The sequence below is a fragment of the Ambystoma mexicanum genome, chromosome 3q, assembly GCF_040938575.1.
Source record: "Ambystoma mexicanum isolate Mex_15411 chromosome 3q, UKY_AmexF1_1, whole genome shotgun sequence".
NCBI lineage: Eukaryota > Metazoa > Chordata > Amphibia > Caudata > Ambystomatidae > Ambystoma > Ambystoma mexicanum.
Genome location: NC_090926.1, coordinates 35,582,382 through 35,599,633, shown reverse-complemented (window position 1 = coordinate 35,599,633; position 17,252 = coordinate 35,582,382). Strand labels below are relative to the sequence as shown.

The following is a 17,252-nucleotide window of genomic DNA, read 5'->3' as shown; positions in this document are numbered from 1 at the left end:
ACTTTTGACGCCATCTGTAACAAAATTGTCTTAACACTTCTTGATTGGGGCATCTTGCAGGGGAAACCAAATCAACTCTCTTACTGCCAAGATTGTCCACAACATAACCTATTCTGCGTCCAGGATGGCCTTTGACCAGGATGTGGTCAGTTTCTGAGATAAATTCAAGAATGAGTGTCTCTGACAGGTTCAAAATTGTTCAGAGCAATGCAGTCTATTCAGTTCTTATTAAGCCTTGATCTTGGTCTCTTCCAGTAGCTTAGCACAATAATACAGGTGTGATGAATAGGCACATGTTTATCCAAACAGAACATATAGAACTCAAGATAAAATGTCTCACAATTCCTCTTATGGCTTCTTGGGCCCCCACTCCGCTTGTGCCAGTCTTTCAGTAAAGTCCCAGTCTTTGGTATTCATAGTTCTCTTGGTGGTGTTCTTGTATACCAAGAGTACAGTGGAGAGACATCCTCCCAGGTCTCAAATCCAAACTGGAGCTTCTTATCTGGTTCTGAAGTTGTTGCCATGCTGGTGCAAACCTTGAAACAAGACCAAGACCCATAGGAAGAGAAAGTAAGCCACCCAAATATATTTTATTATATTGTTTAAAGCTCTGACTTAACTCGAGAGCAGCAGAGTTCTGTACAGAGTGTGGGTAGCCGGCACTTGGGCTGGCATCTTTTAACAGTAGTGCAGTACTGTGAGGTCTGTGCATCGGTATGTGTGTCCATTGGTATTAGTCCTTACTTATTTACAGAGTTCTCTCTAGGCCTCTCACCACCTCTCTCTACCAGGGTCTTGCTTCTGTAGTCTTCCAACTCAAACTTTACTCCTCGACCCGCAGCCAAAACCTTGATGCTAGGGGACCATCTCTTACTCCTTCCTCTCTCTTGCCTTCTGCTTCTTCTGCACCTCCTCAATGCTCCACCTAAAGCTCTTTCCTCCAACTGCCCCAGGCTTCCACTTGCATCTAACCTCAGTTGCCTCTTCTAGTTCTTCTGTTCTTTCTTTTATCTTTTTTCCTCCTCTTCTACCCTACTCCTGAAATGATCTGCTTCACCTCTGATCACCCTTCTCTTTATCATTCCTTCACTGTTTACAGCCGGTAAGATAGACTAGCGAGTTGAGCGCTCACTACTACAGTATATGTGTGATCTGAAGGTCACAGGTACGAATCCCAGCAAGGCCAGCTCAACCTTTCATCATTGCAAGGTAGATAATTCAGTACCAACTTCGGCTGAGTGATAATTGTATATTTCAGAAAACAAAACATTTTAGTTCTTTTTGAAAAGCCATAGGAGATGGGTTAAGTAATTAATTGGGTAACACATTGCAAAGTCTCAGGGCTGCAGAAAAAAGGCTTTGTTCAGGGTTGTTTTCCTATCTTTTTGCTCTAGTAAAATGTAGTTTCACTCTAACCTAGTTTCAGGTCTCAGCATTATGTAATTTACAGGCATGATAGCTGGGAATTATTAACATAAAAGCCACGTTAGCCAGGAAGCAGTTCTTAAAGTGAATGTTGGCCTTAAATGGCAAACATTTGAATGAATGTATTGTAGAGGACATCTGATCACATTATCTCTTCCTTCTACTAAATGAGTGCAAAATACAAAAATGAAAAGCAGCATCCAACTCAGATTGGGATTCCAAGAAATACAGGTTGTTTTCCATGGGGGCCTGAAAGCTCTATACATAAAATCCTTGTTAACTTTAGACTGGAAAAATAGGGATCGGCGACACAGCGCTGCTCTGGATTAAATCTCTGTCTCAAAGAATGGAAACAATATGGATAAAACCATTCAAATCTACACAGTGGGACTTCACGTGGGGAGTACCACAAGGATCCTTCTCATCTCCGCTCCTCTTCAACATCCATATGACACCACTAATCAACTTCATCAAAAGACACAGCTTCACATGCTACAACTACGCAGATGATAACCAAATCATCTTCAAAATCTGCAATGAACAAGAGGAGAACACAACACTAATAGACTCTCAAAGAACTCTACCAATGGATGAACATTAACAACTTCAAACTCAACCCGGACAAGATGGAAATCATGATTATAACCATTAACCAAGGATGCAACCAGTACATCCCATGGCCCACAAAACTGGCAACAGCACCCTCAAAAATTGGCAAATGTTTTGGAATCCTAATGGTCAACGACCTAATCTTAGAACCGTAAGAAACACGGTATATAAGAAATGCTTCCATCTACATACAACCAAAAAGATTCTACCATTCCTCTCCTTCACGCACAAAATACTGGCCATCATCTCCCACATCATTTCCAGGATAGACTATGCCAACATCTTATACCTAGGAATGCCAGACTCTTTACTGAAGAAACTGCAACGTATACAGAATGCAGCTGCCAGACTTTTCCTCAAACTCTCCCGAAGGCACCACATCACTTCAGCGCAAACGAGGCTACATTGGCTCCCTGTCAAAAAACGAATCACCTTCAAAACTATGTGCATAACACACAGAGCAACCACGGCCTAGGGGCAGAATTCATGCAAAAGAAAATCACCTACTACAAGCCGACTAGAACACACAGATCCAGCGACATCTGCCTAGAACCTAAACCATACACGAGAAAAAAACTTGGTGGATCAGCATTCTCCTGCTTAGCCATAAAACTTTGGAACTCCCTCCCCAGAGAAATACGAACTATGAAGGAGCACCTAAAATTCAGAAAACGTCTAAAAACCTGGCTCTTCAACTCTGAGCGGGACGAAAACAAATGAACATTGACTCACTATGAAATGATCACACAACGGAGAAGGACTGGGGAGTATGCCGGACCGGAATGGAGTGCAAGGAGGAAGAGAGCAGTCCAAATGGGAAGGAGGCCAAGGTGTTCCCTTCCCTATACAGGGTCAAATGGGAAACAGGGGAGAGAGATGGGTCCAACTTCATTGGACCACTGATAGAGAGCCTTAGATTAAAAAGGGAAGAGAGAGAGAGGAGGCCCGATCAGAACTGATGGACCACAGGGAACACATCCCAACCTCAAGGGACAGGTGGGGGTGGTAATTGTGGCACACCAAAATATACTAGAGGCGAAAGTATTGCCCATTGAGGACCCACTCTTCTGCACACAACATAGGAGGGGCAAGTGTAGCACACCAGAATACACGACAGAGGAAAGGGTGTTGGATAAGGCTTCGCCACTAACCAACCCTTCTAAAGAAAACTCATCCTTCTGCATACACCTCTCAAACTTCGAACTAAACACAACCATACCTCTAAAGCACAACAAACCGCATGCACTTTACTACACCACAACAATGGAACAAACCACACATAGCTCGCACAACAGCACATGGCGGCTACCAACTGAAAAACACACCTACGCTCAGTGAACGGTGTCAACCGAACTGAAACTGCCATTAGCACATCACAGCTCTATTGCTCTTTACTCCTGCTGAGTCCTGCTAACTTGCCCCCCTACCCTCTTGCCTTACTGATCCGCCAGAGTGCCACGGAACTACGCAAGTGGCAACAGTGCACGGTACAAGAACTTAAAACATAACATAGTGAATGCATTTCTGCTGTGGGGAGTTGCCCTTCGGATGAAGGTTTGATACTCCTCTGGGCCAACTGAGAGAAGCATTCATCCTTCAGAGTAGTATAGTAACTAGTAACACATGTTACCAAGCGCTCTGAAACTGGAATTTCCAGGAATTCATTGTTATATTAAACACCAAATATTTGGATTATTAGTATCATCCTTGTCAGTATGGCTCCATGCAATAGTCAGTCACTTAAAAATGACTCCATAGAGACAAATAGCATTGAGCCAGCAGGTAATTGTCTCGGCTTTATCCATCGATGAAAAAACAGCTGCAACAACAATATTTAAGGCCTCTGTTTCTAGATGAAATTACCTCCATACACTGACTGGTTGTTGAGGAAATGGTGGTGAAGGAATGCTTGCTTTTTTAACTCTCTCTGGCGACTTTCAGATTGTCTGACTTTCATTTGTATTGGTGATACCAGACTTGAGGTTTTGACAGTGAACCTTCCAAGTTTGTAAAAAGTCCCTTTTTAGTACATCCTTATTTCAGCTCCTCACTTGTCCTCCTCACTTTAATTCGTCCTCCACACACCTTGCTCCTTCCTCTCACTCGTCACGCATTGTGCCTTTTAGAACATTATCCTTCACCCTCCCCACTTCTCGGGCTGCAGACTTATTCAATATACCACATTCCTCCTCGTTCCTTATTAATTCCCAGTAGTGATCTTCTTTACCTCACTCCCATCCTTACCCTTATCCTAATGCACCACTAGGTTGACAACAACCTCCTGAGAAATTGCAGGTCTTGTTTCCTCACTCGATTATTAATTCAGACTTATGCGGTGAAAGCGGCAGGGTGGAATATGTATGCTTTGCCTCATTGCAGGTGCCACCCAAAAAAGTATCTGGGAGAAAACACTCTTCCAGCACCCGGTGCACCCCAAGCCAGGGGACGTATTCAGATGGTTACACCTTGTTGGCCTGTCAGATATCCATCAGCTTCCATGTATGTGCAGTGTAACACATAGCACTTACAGGACATTCCACATTTTGCACACTTAGGATGATCGAACCCAAGATGAGAACCAAGTTAGAGTGGGCAATGCATCAATTAAGTTCAAAAGCAATCACTACCCAGGGAGATATGGGCAGTGGGGATTATAAATCATGAACGGAGATCACTGCAGTAAGTATTTGTTTGGGGGAAAATATCTGTGCTGTATGTTTTGATATGTCGGAATTGAAGAGGGCCTAGATTTGGTGGCTTTAGGAGAGGGTATTACTGAAACCTAAACTTTTTAATGGTGATACCAGTACAGATTTGACGTTGTTTTAGAACCAGTGTCAGCTGCCCCAATTACACGGACTTATATTTGTTTCCTAGGCTAAATGTAAATGCGAAGTCCTGCAGGACTCGATAACAAAGAACCCACCCTGATTCACTATGTTTCATCCTTACTTTACTTAAAGTCCCAGAGTGGAATATAATTCACTCAGTATAGTGGACCCCCACCACAGCACTACATTTCGTGGAAGGTGCTTCCCTCACCCCATATAGACGCCACAACTGGACTACCTGCCTCGGCATCCATTTTGTCTAAGTGAGTAAAGATGCATTCACCGGAGAACGTGTTCAATAAAGCATTCTGTTTCACTGATACAGCTCTACAGGTCCACATGACACAGAGTGCATTCTGCATCACTTGAAATAGGTGTCCCAACAGTGCACCCTCCATCACTCAATATGGATATCACCCAGAAGACTAGATGCTTCACAATGTGCATTTCCTCATTCAGAACGGAGGCCCCAGATTGTCAAGAATGCACTATACCTTGCCTTTCTTGCAGATGTCCCACTCTGCACAGGACAGCATAGCGTAGAATGAATACTTACTTAGTAAAGCTACTGCCATGTGACCAGACATTCAATAATGCATGCGCCACAAGGAAAGGGCTATATAAGCCTCAGATAGAATCAGCTCAGTATATCTTGTGTCTCTGCCCGTCTGCGTGGTTACAGCATTGATATTTGGTTAGGGACAGGTCTCACTTCTGCATAGAAATTAACATAATAATCGGCCAATGAAATGGCACAGCACACTGAACAACCAATGTAAAATGCTCTGGTACTTTCATCATACGCTAGCTGTATCTTCCTATGCCAAGGTACACCCATTGTATTATAGGTATTAGCATAACATTTATAGTGAAGTGAAGTGAGAATCTCAAGACAATAGCAACCCAAGTGAGATGATACAGTGAGACTATTGTCTTGGAACACACGAGGGCATAGGCACTTTATCAATACAAAGTGTAAGGACCTATGTGATCATGCCATCATTGTGTTCCAAGAAACTTGGCTTACCATCAATCCCATATGGGATGCCTTTAATGTAACTACAGTGCCAGCCATAGTTAATCTGAGAGGTCGCCCAATGGCCGGTTTACTCAATGCGATCAAAAAGGCAAAACATTTTCTTGTCACCACGTATAAATCCCCCACTGAATATATTCAGGTAGTTAAAGTCAAGCACTACCAGCATAGCTTTGCTATTATTAACATTTATTGGGGTAGATCTCACTTGGGTTCAGATATGTTTTTTGATCATGTCCAAAATATCTTGAATGACCTTGCACAACTCAATGAGACAATCAATTACACCCTGATAATGTAGAGACTTGTATCTGGATATACTAGACATTAGTACTAATAAAAACACCACTGATGAAATAAGATGGAGCAATCTAATGGCAGACAGAAACTATGTCATTCTAAATGGCTCAGTCCAGGGTGACATCCCATCACAAAGCACATGGTGCATAGGGCTCCAACAAGCCACTATAGATTTTATCTATACTGATACCAAATTCTTCGAGATGGTAGACTCATTTGTCATAAAGGCTAATAACCAAAGTGATCATAGCAAGTTGCATCTTACATGGTCTTGGCCGTCACAATTTGTCACTAAAACTCCAAATTATCATCCAGTGGCCACTATAGTGAACAATGCAGGCAATTGCGTAACATGGAACAACTCTCAACTAGTAAAATATCATAAAGCGCTCATTGAGATTCATCAAAATGCAAATAATAGTGATGAAGGATGTTATGTATCTGCAATGCAAATTATTAAGCAGAAAAGGCTGTCCGATGGACAATACAGTCACAGGCCTCTCCATGCCATGGTAAAAGATAAAAAAATACAATTACGACAAAATATCTGAAATCTGTCAAAAGTGAATCTTTGGTCACAAGAACCCCTCAAACTTAACACCTTAAATAAGTTTATAAAAATTGGTTGCGTGGTAGGGGATCAATCCCATACCAACAAGATGGCAATCAGATGCTCACTCAAATATTCATTAAATCGTCGGTTGGCATCTGGGCATTACTGAATGAAGCCTTACATAAGACTCAGGCCCCAGCTCAAAACAATCCTATACTAGATAAGATCTGGGGCGACTTCATGACTATATCTATTGGACTCCCTTTCCTCAGTTACGATTCAATCTTGAGGTTATAAACCGCAGTCATAATTTCTATTCGATAAAGAGGACATATTACACTGTATTTCTAAACTCAGTCAATCCGAGCCTGTGGGCCTGATGGCTTACACAATTGCATGTTAAAAAAGAATCTGCAAGTCTGGGCTGCAATATTGTATGAAATGTATACACATATCATGCGATCTGGCAATATTCCTTCCTCATGGAAGAAATCCATCATTCTGCCGATTTTCAAAAAAGGTCCCAGGTCAGACCCAAGATCTTATCGTCCCATAGCCTTGCTAGATTGCCCTGGAAAAATCTTTGCCTGCCTCATTTTAGCCGAATTCAATAAATGGCTAACTGTTCAGTGTTTGAGGGATCCTTTTCAAATGGGTTTCATTCCAGGGCTGGGCACAGCGATCAATCTTGAACATGCCAAACAACGCAAGCAGCCCATTTATAGACTTTCGAACAGCGTTTGATTCCGTGCCCAGAGAGATGCTCTTCAAAAAGTTAATGCCTTTAAATTGTCCATGGCAGATCTTAAAGTGGATATATGAATTGCACATAGATACCAGCATACAAATCCGTTCGAGTCGTGATGGTCTTCTATCCAATGCAATAACTACCAATCGTGGACTCAAGCAGGGCTGCCTACTGGCGTCCGCGTTATTTAATTTTTTTATTTCTGAAGTTGATGCTCACTTTAAAGATCTCATAACTGACTCGCCAAGTTTGCAAGGCTCTTCAATAAAATGTTTACTGTATGCAGATGATATGATCTTGCTCTCCAAAACTCCAAAAGGGCTGCTGGTGATGTTGAAAGCTCTACACAAATATGCTCAGACAAATTGTATTACTATCAATACAACTAAAACCCAAATAATTCAATTTGGTCCCAGTAAAAAACGAATGACCAATAATATCTGGCACTTACAGAGTAGCAAAATACAAGTGGGATCTCAGTATACGTATTTGGGAGTAGTTGTCAATAACCATTCAAATGACAAACCATATGATGATAACATAAAAAACAAACTATCGTCGGCCATCTCCCAAACGAAAATTATTGACAGTACATAATGCACATTTTCGGTAAGTCCAATAATGACTTATTACAAGCAGAAGGTGGCCCCCATCTTGCTCTACGCAGCTGAAACAAAGAAGTGGAAACCATATTCTTTTTGGACTAATATTGAAAGTCAATACTGGAAGAAAGTATTACATCTACACATGTCAGAACCCATTGCTATACTTAGATACGAGCTAGGTTTGCAATTTATAAATGGAAACTCTGTGCACTGTATCGGAAGTGTATTCAGAATTAAGTTGATAATGGGTTATTTTTGATATTTTCTCCCTATTTGCAAATGTCTAATTATACATTTCCTAGTTTATGGAGATCTGAAGTTTTAAAAATCATGATGCAGATATATCTATCACTCTGTTCAAAACTATTCCGGAGAAAGCGAAAAAAAGAAATGGTGGGGACACGATTGGATAAAAACACGGGAGCAATGTTTGAAGTATAAAAACTTTATTTAATATCTAGAATCACCGAACCCTCAGCACTGTGCAGATTTTTTACGCTTCAGAGTAAACTTATGGCCCACTGTAGAAATATTGTGCAGACGCAAAATGGTGTCTATGTCAGATCTATTGTGCCGATATTGCCATCAAGAGAATGAAACTTTATATCACTTGATAACATATTGTCATGAATTAAGATCTCGAAGGATCTTATACTTTAAGTGCTATTTTGAGGATCACATAGACACATCTCCACAATACCTGTGGAATTGTTTGTTCCATGCAAATAGGAATTCCGTTATTTACGCAGTTGTAAAGTATCTGTTCAGTTTAAATTTGAAGGATGTTTCCCAGAACAAGATAAAATCTGATGCAAAGGGACACAGTGTGTTATAGATTGTAATTGTAATTTAGTTGGGGAAGGTTTTTATGAGTTAAATACTCGATTATGAGAAATGGCAACTGTTGATTTCTGTTCTTTTTATAATTTGATATATATCGGTGACATACTAAAAAAAAAAATGTTTAGTCTCAAATTGGAAATTGAAAATTGTAAATATTCCTTTAAAATTGCAAATTGTACATTTTTTATACATTTTTTATGTTGAAAGGTTGGTCTATATCCAGCCAAGACAACATTAATAAAAAAAAAAATACAAAAATAGCATTTATATCCAAGAACAGCTCCCACAACATGCCAAAATTAACACTTCTTCACGCAGTGCACAGGGCCCACAGGGCTTTACTTTTCAGACAGCACTTTGCTTATCAGAAAAGAGAGTGGGTGACTCTGTGTACCTTTGAGGGAGCCTTGTCCATGTGTATTGTAACCCACAGGCTATCCTAATAATGTTCTTCATTTGTGACGCTGGGTGTTCAGAATATATATCATATACATTGTGGCCTGAAATGAGAGATGTTCCAATTGTGCAGCTGTTCCTCGCTGTTTACTCTCTTGGGGCATAGCGCTAATACTGGATTTCCAATTGCAATATCCATGCAAATTCTTGAAGGGATGCAGATTCTACACATGATGTCTGTTGCTCTGAAGGGTGTGTAGGGTGCATTAGGTTCACTTTTCTCAGTTGATGGTTATTAAATTGAGCCCTGCTCGGAGGTTGTGACCTTCATCACTCATTTCTACTAGTGTACGTCTGCACCCCATTTCTTTCTGACAAATTGCGGGGCCAGTGTAAGCACTGATTTGGATCCAGGTACAAAGTTAACATGTCTTTTTTATTTTTCCGACATGTGTAATAATGGATGCTGCCTCACTCTAAGCAGATGCCCCCACTGCACACACCACGGCCTTTGTGAAACTCGTAACCAGCTTTGGATGTGAAGTTCACGGGTGCCAGGATCATGACTCAGGAGGCAAGCTGCACTTTTACTTTAGTCAGTTAATACATCTGGGGCAAGGAAACGCCCACCAAGCACCGCATTCATCCCAGCTCAGCCCCCAACTCCCATTCACTGAGAATAAACATTCAGAGCACTCTCACAACATGCTCTGAGCCGCACCTGCTTGCAGCATTCCTCAACATTCTACTTTCATTCAACATGGCCGGCAGGACAGTCAAGCAGGAGGCAACAGAGTTTGATGCTCTCTTTTGCTCCATGACTTGGGTCTTCAACCTGTGGATCTCCAGATTTTTTGGACTACAAATCCCATGATCCTTTACCATTGACTATGCTGGCTGGGCCTAATAGAAACTGTCTAAAACATCTGGAGAGCTAACGGTGGCAGACCCCTTCTCTATGGTGTTTGGTGTGACATATTTGGTGCACTCCTGCTTCTATGAAGAAGTGTGTTGTAAACTCTCATTCTTGTGGGTGGAATGGGTTGTGTACTGGTATTTTCATAAAATGATGCCACCTCTGATATTGTTTTAAGGTCTCTGGAGACAAACCTTATTGGCACACACCAGCCTTAACCAGGACTTGCAGCAATGCTTGGGCACCCTACGCCAGCCAACCAGGACAACTGACGGCCACAGACCAGCACTCCGGAAGCCACCACCAGTCGCTCCGAAGAAGACTGAGAAAAGGCCAGCTGCACCAAAACGCAAAAAACAGACTGAAAGACCTATCCCCTTATCAACAGGAGGGCAGTATACTGATCCCACCAACAGCAGAAATCTGTCCACTGCGGACGACGACAACTTCTGGGACTTTTATGACCACCCCACCCAAACTGTTTAGATGGGCCATCCCTGCCTTAGATGCCGACGTGAGCGAGTAAGGGTGGTGGGAGTAGACCGAGATTTGGGGCAAAGAACCTGAAAAGTAGTTTCAGGCTCATGCTAAATGCTTTCCAATTATCCCACTTCCTCTATTCACAGGATCAAGTTACTTTGTCATCTATGTAATTCAGTAGACAGTTCCCATTTGCACCCTTGGCACGAAAAAGTGTGCGCCCACCACCCTCACTGAACAATAATGCAGGAAAAAATGAGATTGATTGTAAGTTCAGATGGTATCCGATAATAATGTCCCCATACATAATGTCACCGGGAAATGGTGAAATTATGTATGGCGATGGGTTGCGGGGATGTCACCTGCTCCCATTTAAAACAAATAAAATATATATATTTTTTAAACTGGTTGCAGGGGTGTCCCCCGCATGTTCAATGTAATAACGTCTCCGCAAAAAACAGCGATTTTTTGTGAAGGTACATTTTTGCAGGGACATTATTACATGGAACCGTTCAGATTTGGGATATGTTAGATGAAAGGTGCATCCATTATTTGTACATGTCAGCCACTATTTCATTATATGTATTTTGGTAAAACTTAGGCCTTTCTGGCAAGCTGGTAACATTGTGTGGGTCAAGGTGCATGTTGCAGAGATATGCATGCACTGCAGGTTACAGTGGTAGTTGAGCAAATGTGGTCAGACCTTGGTGATAACACCTTCTATTTATAGATCTACGGGGCATCATAGCCTATATAGTATGTGATATAGGATCCGTGAATATTGATTCCTATTCATTGCTACACACAGCCTCATAAAACTGTTAGCACACCGAAGCCTCTAAAGGTTATTCCTGCATCCCACAACTATCTTGAAAACCAAATGGAGAGCAAGCAATTGTATTGGTTTCAACATACATTTTCCTAATTTTAATCTGAATTAAAATAGAAAAAATAAGAATTGTTAGCATTCTTTTAAAATTAAGTTGAAAAACAAGATTTTGATTTGTTTATTGGGGAATTGGGGGTAAGTGTTTAAAAAGAGAGAAAAATGTCGAGAGCCTCTGTTCTATGCTACATGTCTTATGCAGAATAAAGTGGCCCCAACAGGGTGAGGCAATGGACGGGGCAAAAGCCAAACAAATGGATGTGGGGTTTGTTAATTGATGAAAGGTCATGTTTGATAACACGTGTGTTAAAAAGGCCTGCTGTAGTTGTTGTTATATGATCTTCTGGGCAAGGCTTTGCAAGAATAACGACCTGTAAATGTTTCTACCTGCCACCCTAACCAACAACATATCTTGATTCATGCCTCCAACACTGAAACAGCACATTTAAATGCAACGGAATGTAATACTAATAGTAATACCTGCTTATTTATATATCGCTTTTATCCAAAACGCTTTACAGAGTATTAACGTACAACGTAAACTGCACAAGACAGGTGTGTCTGCGATACATTTTCCCAAGCACCACACACACTGGATCTTGCAGCCCCTCTTAAACTCAGGAAAGCCAAACCTCTGGCTCACCTCAACAAATGGTTCACCCCTGCAAAAGTCTCAGAAATATAAAAAGATCTGCCAAATCCACCTGGCGCAAATCCCCCTCCATCATAAACAGAACTGCACTTATGTCAGTGTCTGCTACCTACAAAGCAGCTATCCTCACAACCAAAAAAGAAACATATCATTCCAGCTCCAAAGAACTATTCAGTATCCTAAAAGAGCTCGAATCCCCTGCACCGCCCACACAAGACTGCATCAAGGATGCATAGTGGTGTACTAAAATCCAACAAGCACTCGCAGATAAAATCACCCTGCTCCAAAACAAGATCAGTGCTAAAAAAGCAAGCCTTTCCATGGTACCCCAACACGCCTCTGACCCAGAGAAAACGCCTCACCTGTGCACTCCCTTCAGCTTCTCTCAAGTCATCCCAAAGGAAGTTGAGGACATTATAACAAGTCTGAAACCTCATAGCCAAGGAGATATTTGCCCTGCCTTTGTGATTAAAGAAGGTGCCAAAGACCTAGCCCCCTTCAATTAACTCCTCACCTCCCCATTCCTTCTAAAAATATTGGATCGGGTGGCCTATCTGAAAATATAGAAACACCTAGAGGAAAATGAACTTGTGGGACTGAGACAGTCAGGTTTCAGACCCAGACATGGAACTGAGACAGCCCTAGATCTTAAGATATAAATGGACGAGGCAAAGGACAATGGTAAGCTAGCAATCCTCCTACTCCTAGACTTATCCTCTGGCTTCGACCTTGTCGACCACCAAATCCTCACCAAACACCTTAACACTGCAGCAGCCTTCTCCTCCAATGCATCTGATTGGGTGAAATCATTCCTATCAAAAAGTACCAATAGATTCTTCTCCCCGTTAGCTTCAGCCAACCCCACACCTATACTCTGCGGCATCCCACAGGGATCCTGTGTGTCACCCACACTCTACAATATATTTACAAAGCTACTCTTCGACTGACTAGTCAACTTGGGTGTCATCTACACTAACTATGCAGATGACACTCAAGTTCTCATCCCACTCACTGCCTGCTACGACCATGATTCCAAACTACTAAACACCATCTACTTCGAAATCCAGGTCTGGATGGCTACTAACAGTCCTTGTCTCAATACCGATAAGACAGAGTTGATGATCGTGGGGACTCAAGCACGCCTGAATAAACTCAACATCAAATACTCATCTTTCTTCATTGACGGCAATATTATCAATATGTCAAAGAAATAAAAACATTGGGGGTCTACCTCGACTCAACTCTCTCTCTCAAAAAACAGGTAAACAGCGTGGCATTCTCCACGGCCTATTCCAACAAATTGATCTATAGCTGCAAAGCTTACCTCTCCACAAGTAGCTGCTTAACCCTGGCTAGTGCAGTCGCTTTAACTAAACTTGATTACTGCAACACTCTCTTCCTGGGCTCTTCTGAACACAACCTAAAAAAACTCCAGATACGTCACAATAACTCTCTGAGAGCAGCCCTCAACCTTCCCAGATCCTGCCACATCTCCTCTCACAGACAGAACGCCAATTGGCTATCCATCCATGACAGAATCACACTACGCACCTTGGCCATCACACACAAATGCCTCACAAACTCGGCTCCGAAATACCTGGCAGACAAATTCTGCAAACACCGACCTACACGCACTACCAGATCATCTCATTCCCACAACCTGATGTTACCGAGATTCAATCTCAAAACAGCCGGAGGAGCTAGCTCCCCAATACATGCAGCCAAATGCTGGAATTCCATTCCCATCCCCTTCATACAGGAACTGTCCTTCCTCACCTTTAAAGCCAACATAAAAAATTGGCTGAGCAAAAGGTCTCTCCACTAAGAGACCTCACCACGTAAACTTACCACTGCTTATTTTTGATTTGCCACTCTTTTGTCTGTCATGACTTATGATCTGTTAATCATCTGTCTGTCATACCAAACGCTATGCCTTTGATCTCATACCGGACCTACCTGCAACCAGGGTCCCTCTCTGTTTTTTTATATTTGACTGTAACATGAATGTATTGCACTTCTTTGTATGTAACCACCAAGTTTCTCAAGCGCCCAGTTACCCCAGGGTTTGGTACACGATACAAATAATAAACAAATACAAACCAACCGTAACTCTCCCAAATCTCCTTGCCAGGCACCACATACACATAATTTACATTACCAACCTGGAGTGCACATTAACAAATGCCCCAGATTGGCAAAATATCCAAAACATACACAACCACAGAGAGCCCTACCTATCCAGATCTGCATACATAAACATTGCAACTAAACAGCTGTGCCCTGTTCTTTCTACCCCCTACAATAGTCTCCTGCCCAATATTTTGTGCTTCCAGATGCAGAAGCACCAAAAGAACATGAACTGTCTGCAATTGTGCATTCAATAACCACTAACATATTACAATTTCACTCTTCCCTTGTTGCAGAGCTCTGCCTGGCCCAAACTGCTCTGGTGACTGGCAGTGGCAGGGGAGGACATGAATGCTGGTTCTGCTGCAGTCAGTCTGCTATACTAGAATTTCTGATGTCCTGACTGGCTGGTGAGAATATATAGCCTCCTGTCAAATTAAGTGATATGGGACTGGTCGGGGACTACAATAACAGGTTTCTATGCACCAGTCTGTGGGGGCCACAAGCAGGAGAACATGAAGAGAAACCACTATGGCCCTAAAGCATTAAATCTGCCCCATTGTAGGGTAAGCTTTTCACAAACAGCATGCAAATATCGTTTCGCCCGAAAATATCAAACAAAAAAAGATGAATGCGCATTTACAGCACTGTGAAAACCTGGGATATACAGAGGCGGTGGAGCCAGGTTACATATGTGGGGTAACCAGTAAGGCAGTAAGTGAAGTCTTTGAAGATACAGAACCAACGTGGCGGGACAGCGTCATAAAAACAGAAAACCCCTCCAAAGAGTGTACACGTAATAATTTTTCCGACCCGAACAACAAAGAGGGTAATGTGCGGGAGGACGGCAGCGGAAACACAGCATCAGTGGGATTGTTGAGAAAATGTGATAACCCCTTGCCAGAGTGGGACTACCGACAGAAATTGTGACTGATCAAGGTCGTAATTTTGTATCTGGGGTTATGCAGAAAGTATGCAAACTATTACGTATTAAACAGATACGTACTTCCATTTATCACCCGCAAATTGATGGACTAGTGGAGCGGTATAACAAAACAATCAAAATGATGCTAAAAAGAGTCACTGCATCGTATGGGAGGGATTGGGACCGAGTTTTACCATGGGTTTTGATGGTGTTGAGGGACACTCCACAGTCATCCACTGGATTTTCACCTTTTGGCTTGTTGTTCGGCCATAGACCAAAAACCATGCTAGATATCGCCAAAACCGAGTGGGAAGAACAGAAGGAAGAAACACACCTCACAGACTATGTAATAGAATTGAGAGACCATCTTACCAAATTGTGAGAATTGGCATGAGAGAATCTGGGGAGAGCACAGTCAACTCAGGCAAAATCCTATAACCAGAATTCCAGGGCGAGGACGTTTCAAGTAGGGGATAAAGTGCTGGCTTGGTTGCCAACTACAGACAATAAGATGTTGGCACAGTGGAGAGGACCTTACAAAATAACAGCCGTTCTGGGTCCCTTGAATTACATGGTGGAACAGCCTGATAGAAAGGAGAAACACCAGAACTACCATATCAATTTCTTGAAAGAATGGAAAGAAGCCGGAACAGACAGCAAAAGGGTAAATCACTTACAGGTGAAAGGTGCAGAGTCAGCCTTCCAGGCCGTACAATGGGGGCCGCAACTCAGTCCTACCGAAAGAAACGAGCTAGAAAAACACCTACAACCCCTGGAACACGTGTTCTCTTTTTACCCAGGAAAAACTAACATGGTCAAACATGAGATTAACACCGATCCGAAACAAACAGTATGGATGCGGCCTTATAAGCTTCCGGAATCAAAAAGAACAGCCATACAAGCTGAGGTAGAAGATATGTTACGCTTGGGGTTAATAGAACCATCCACCAGTCACTAGTATTGATGAATTAGTAGCGTGACTGAGCACAGCACAATACATTAGTACGATAGATCTGACCAAAGGATATTGTCAGATTCCATTACGACAAGAAGACAAGCTAAAAACTGCTTCTTCTACACCATCAGGCCTATACCAATTTACTGTACTCACATTCGGCCGACACGGGGCTCCAGCTACCTTTCAATCCTTGATGAACAAGATCTTGGCTCCACACACACCGTACAGTTCAGCATATTTGGATGACATTATTGTTTTCAGCAAATCATGGGAAGAACATATAAGTCACCTAGTAAAAGTAATTTCCGCTCTTGGAAAGCAGGGCTACACATCAATCCAAAGAAAATGATCTTAGCAGCCAAGGAAACAAAGTATTTGGGTTACCTAGTGGGCGTAGGAGTCATTAAGCCTCAGGTGGACAAAGTGGAGGCAGTTATGCGATTAACAATGCCCAGCAATAGGAAGCAGATAGGGGCGTTTTTGGGATTCGTAGGGTACTACAGAAGATTCATACCCCTATTCTCGAGTATCGCTAGTCCACTAACAGAAGCTCTCAAATCTTCATACAAAGGAGACGTGTTACCGGACACCGCTGCACGGATGGCATTCCAGTCCCTAAAGACCCACATCTCCACACTCCCGGTGCTAAGGTGCCCAGACTTTAAAAACAGTTTTTTGTACAGACAGATGCATCTGCTACTGGACTAGGTGCGGTACTTTCTCAAGGCACAGAGGAAGATCTGCTTCCGGTGGTATTCATTAGTCGGAAACTCCTGCCACACGAGATGTCGTATTCCACCATAGAAAAAGAGTGTCTGGCTATAAAATGGGCCATTGAAACCCTCAGATATTATCTTCTGCGAAGGCCTTTCACGGTTTTCACAGATCACGCTCCCCTAAAATGGTTGGCCGTACATAAAGACTCAAACCAGAGGGTCTTGAGATGGTTCCTTAGGCTTCCA

General features: G+C 42.4%; 1 protein-coding gene across 1 annotated transcript in view; it reads left to right on the top strand.

Moving 5' to 3' along the window:
- The window catches only part of CIMIP4 (ciliary microtubule inner protein 4), a 960,512-nt gene extending 948,812 nt beyond the window's left edge, over positions 1 to 11,700 (top strand). Inside the window, exon 10 of the mRNA XM_069653007.1 lies at positions 10,441 to 11,700. Within this exon, the coding sequence (XP_069509108.1) occupies positions 10,441 to 10,748 (308 nt within the window). The 3' untranslated portion in view covers positions 10,749 to 11,700. The remainder of the gene's footprint in view (positions 1 to 10,440) is intronic.
- Positions 11,701 to 17,252: the final 5,552 nt, after the last annotated feature.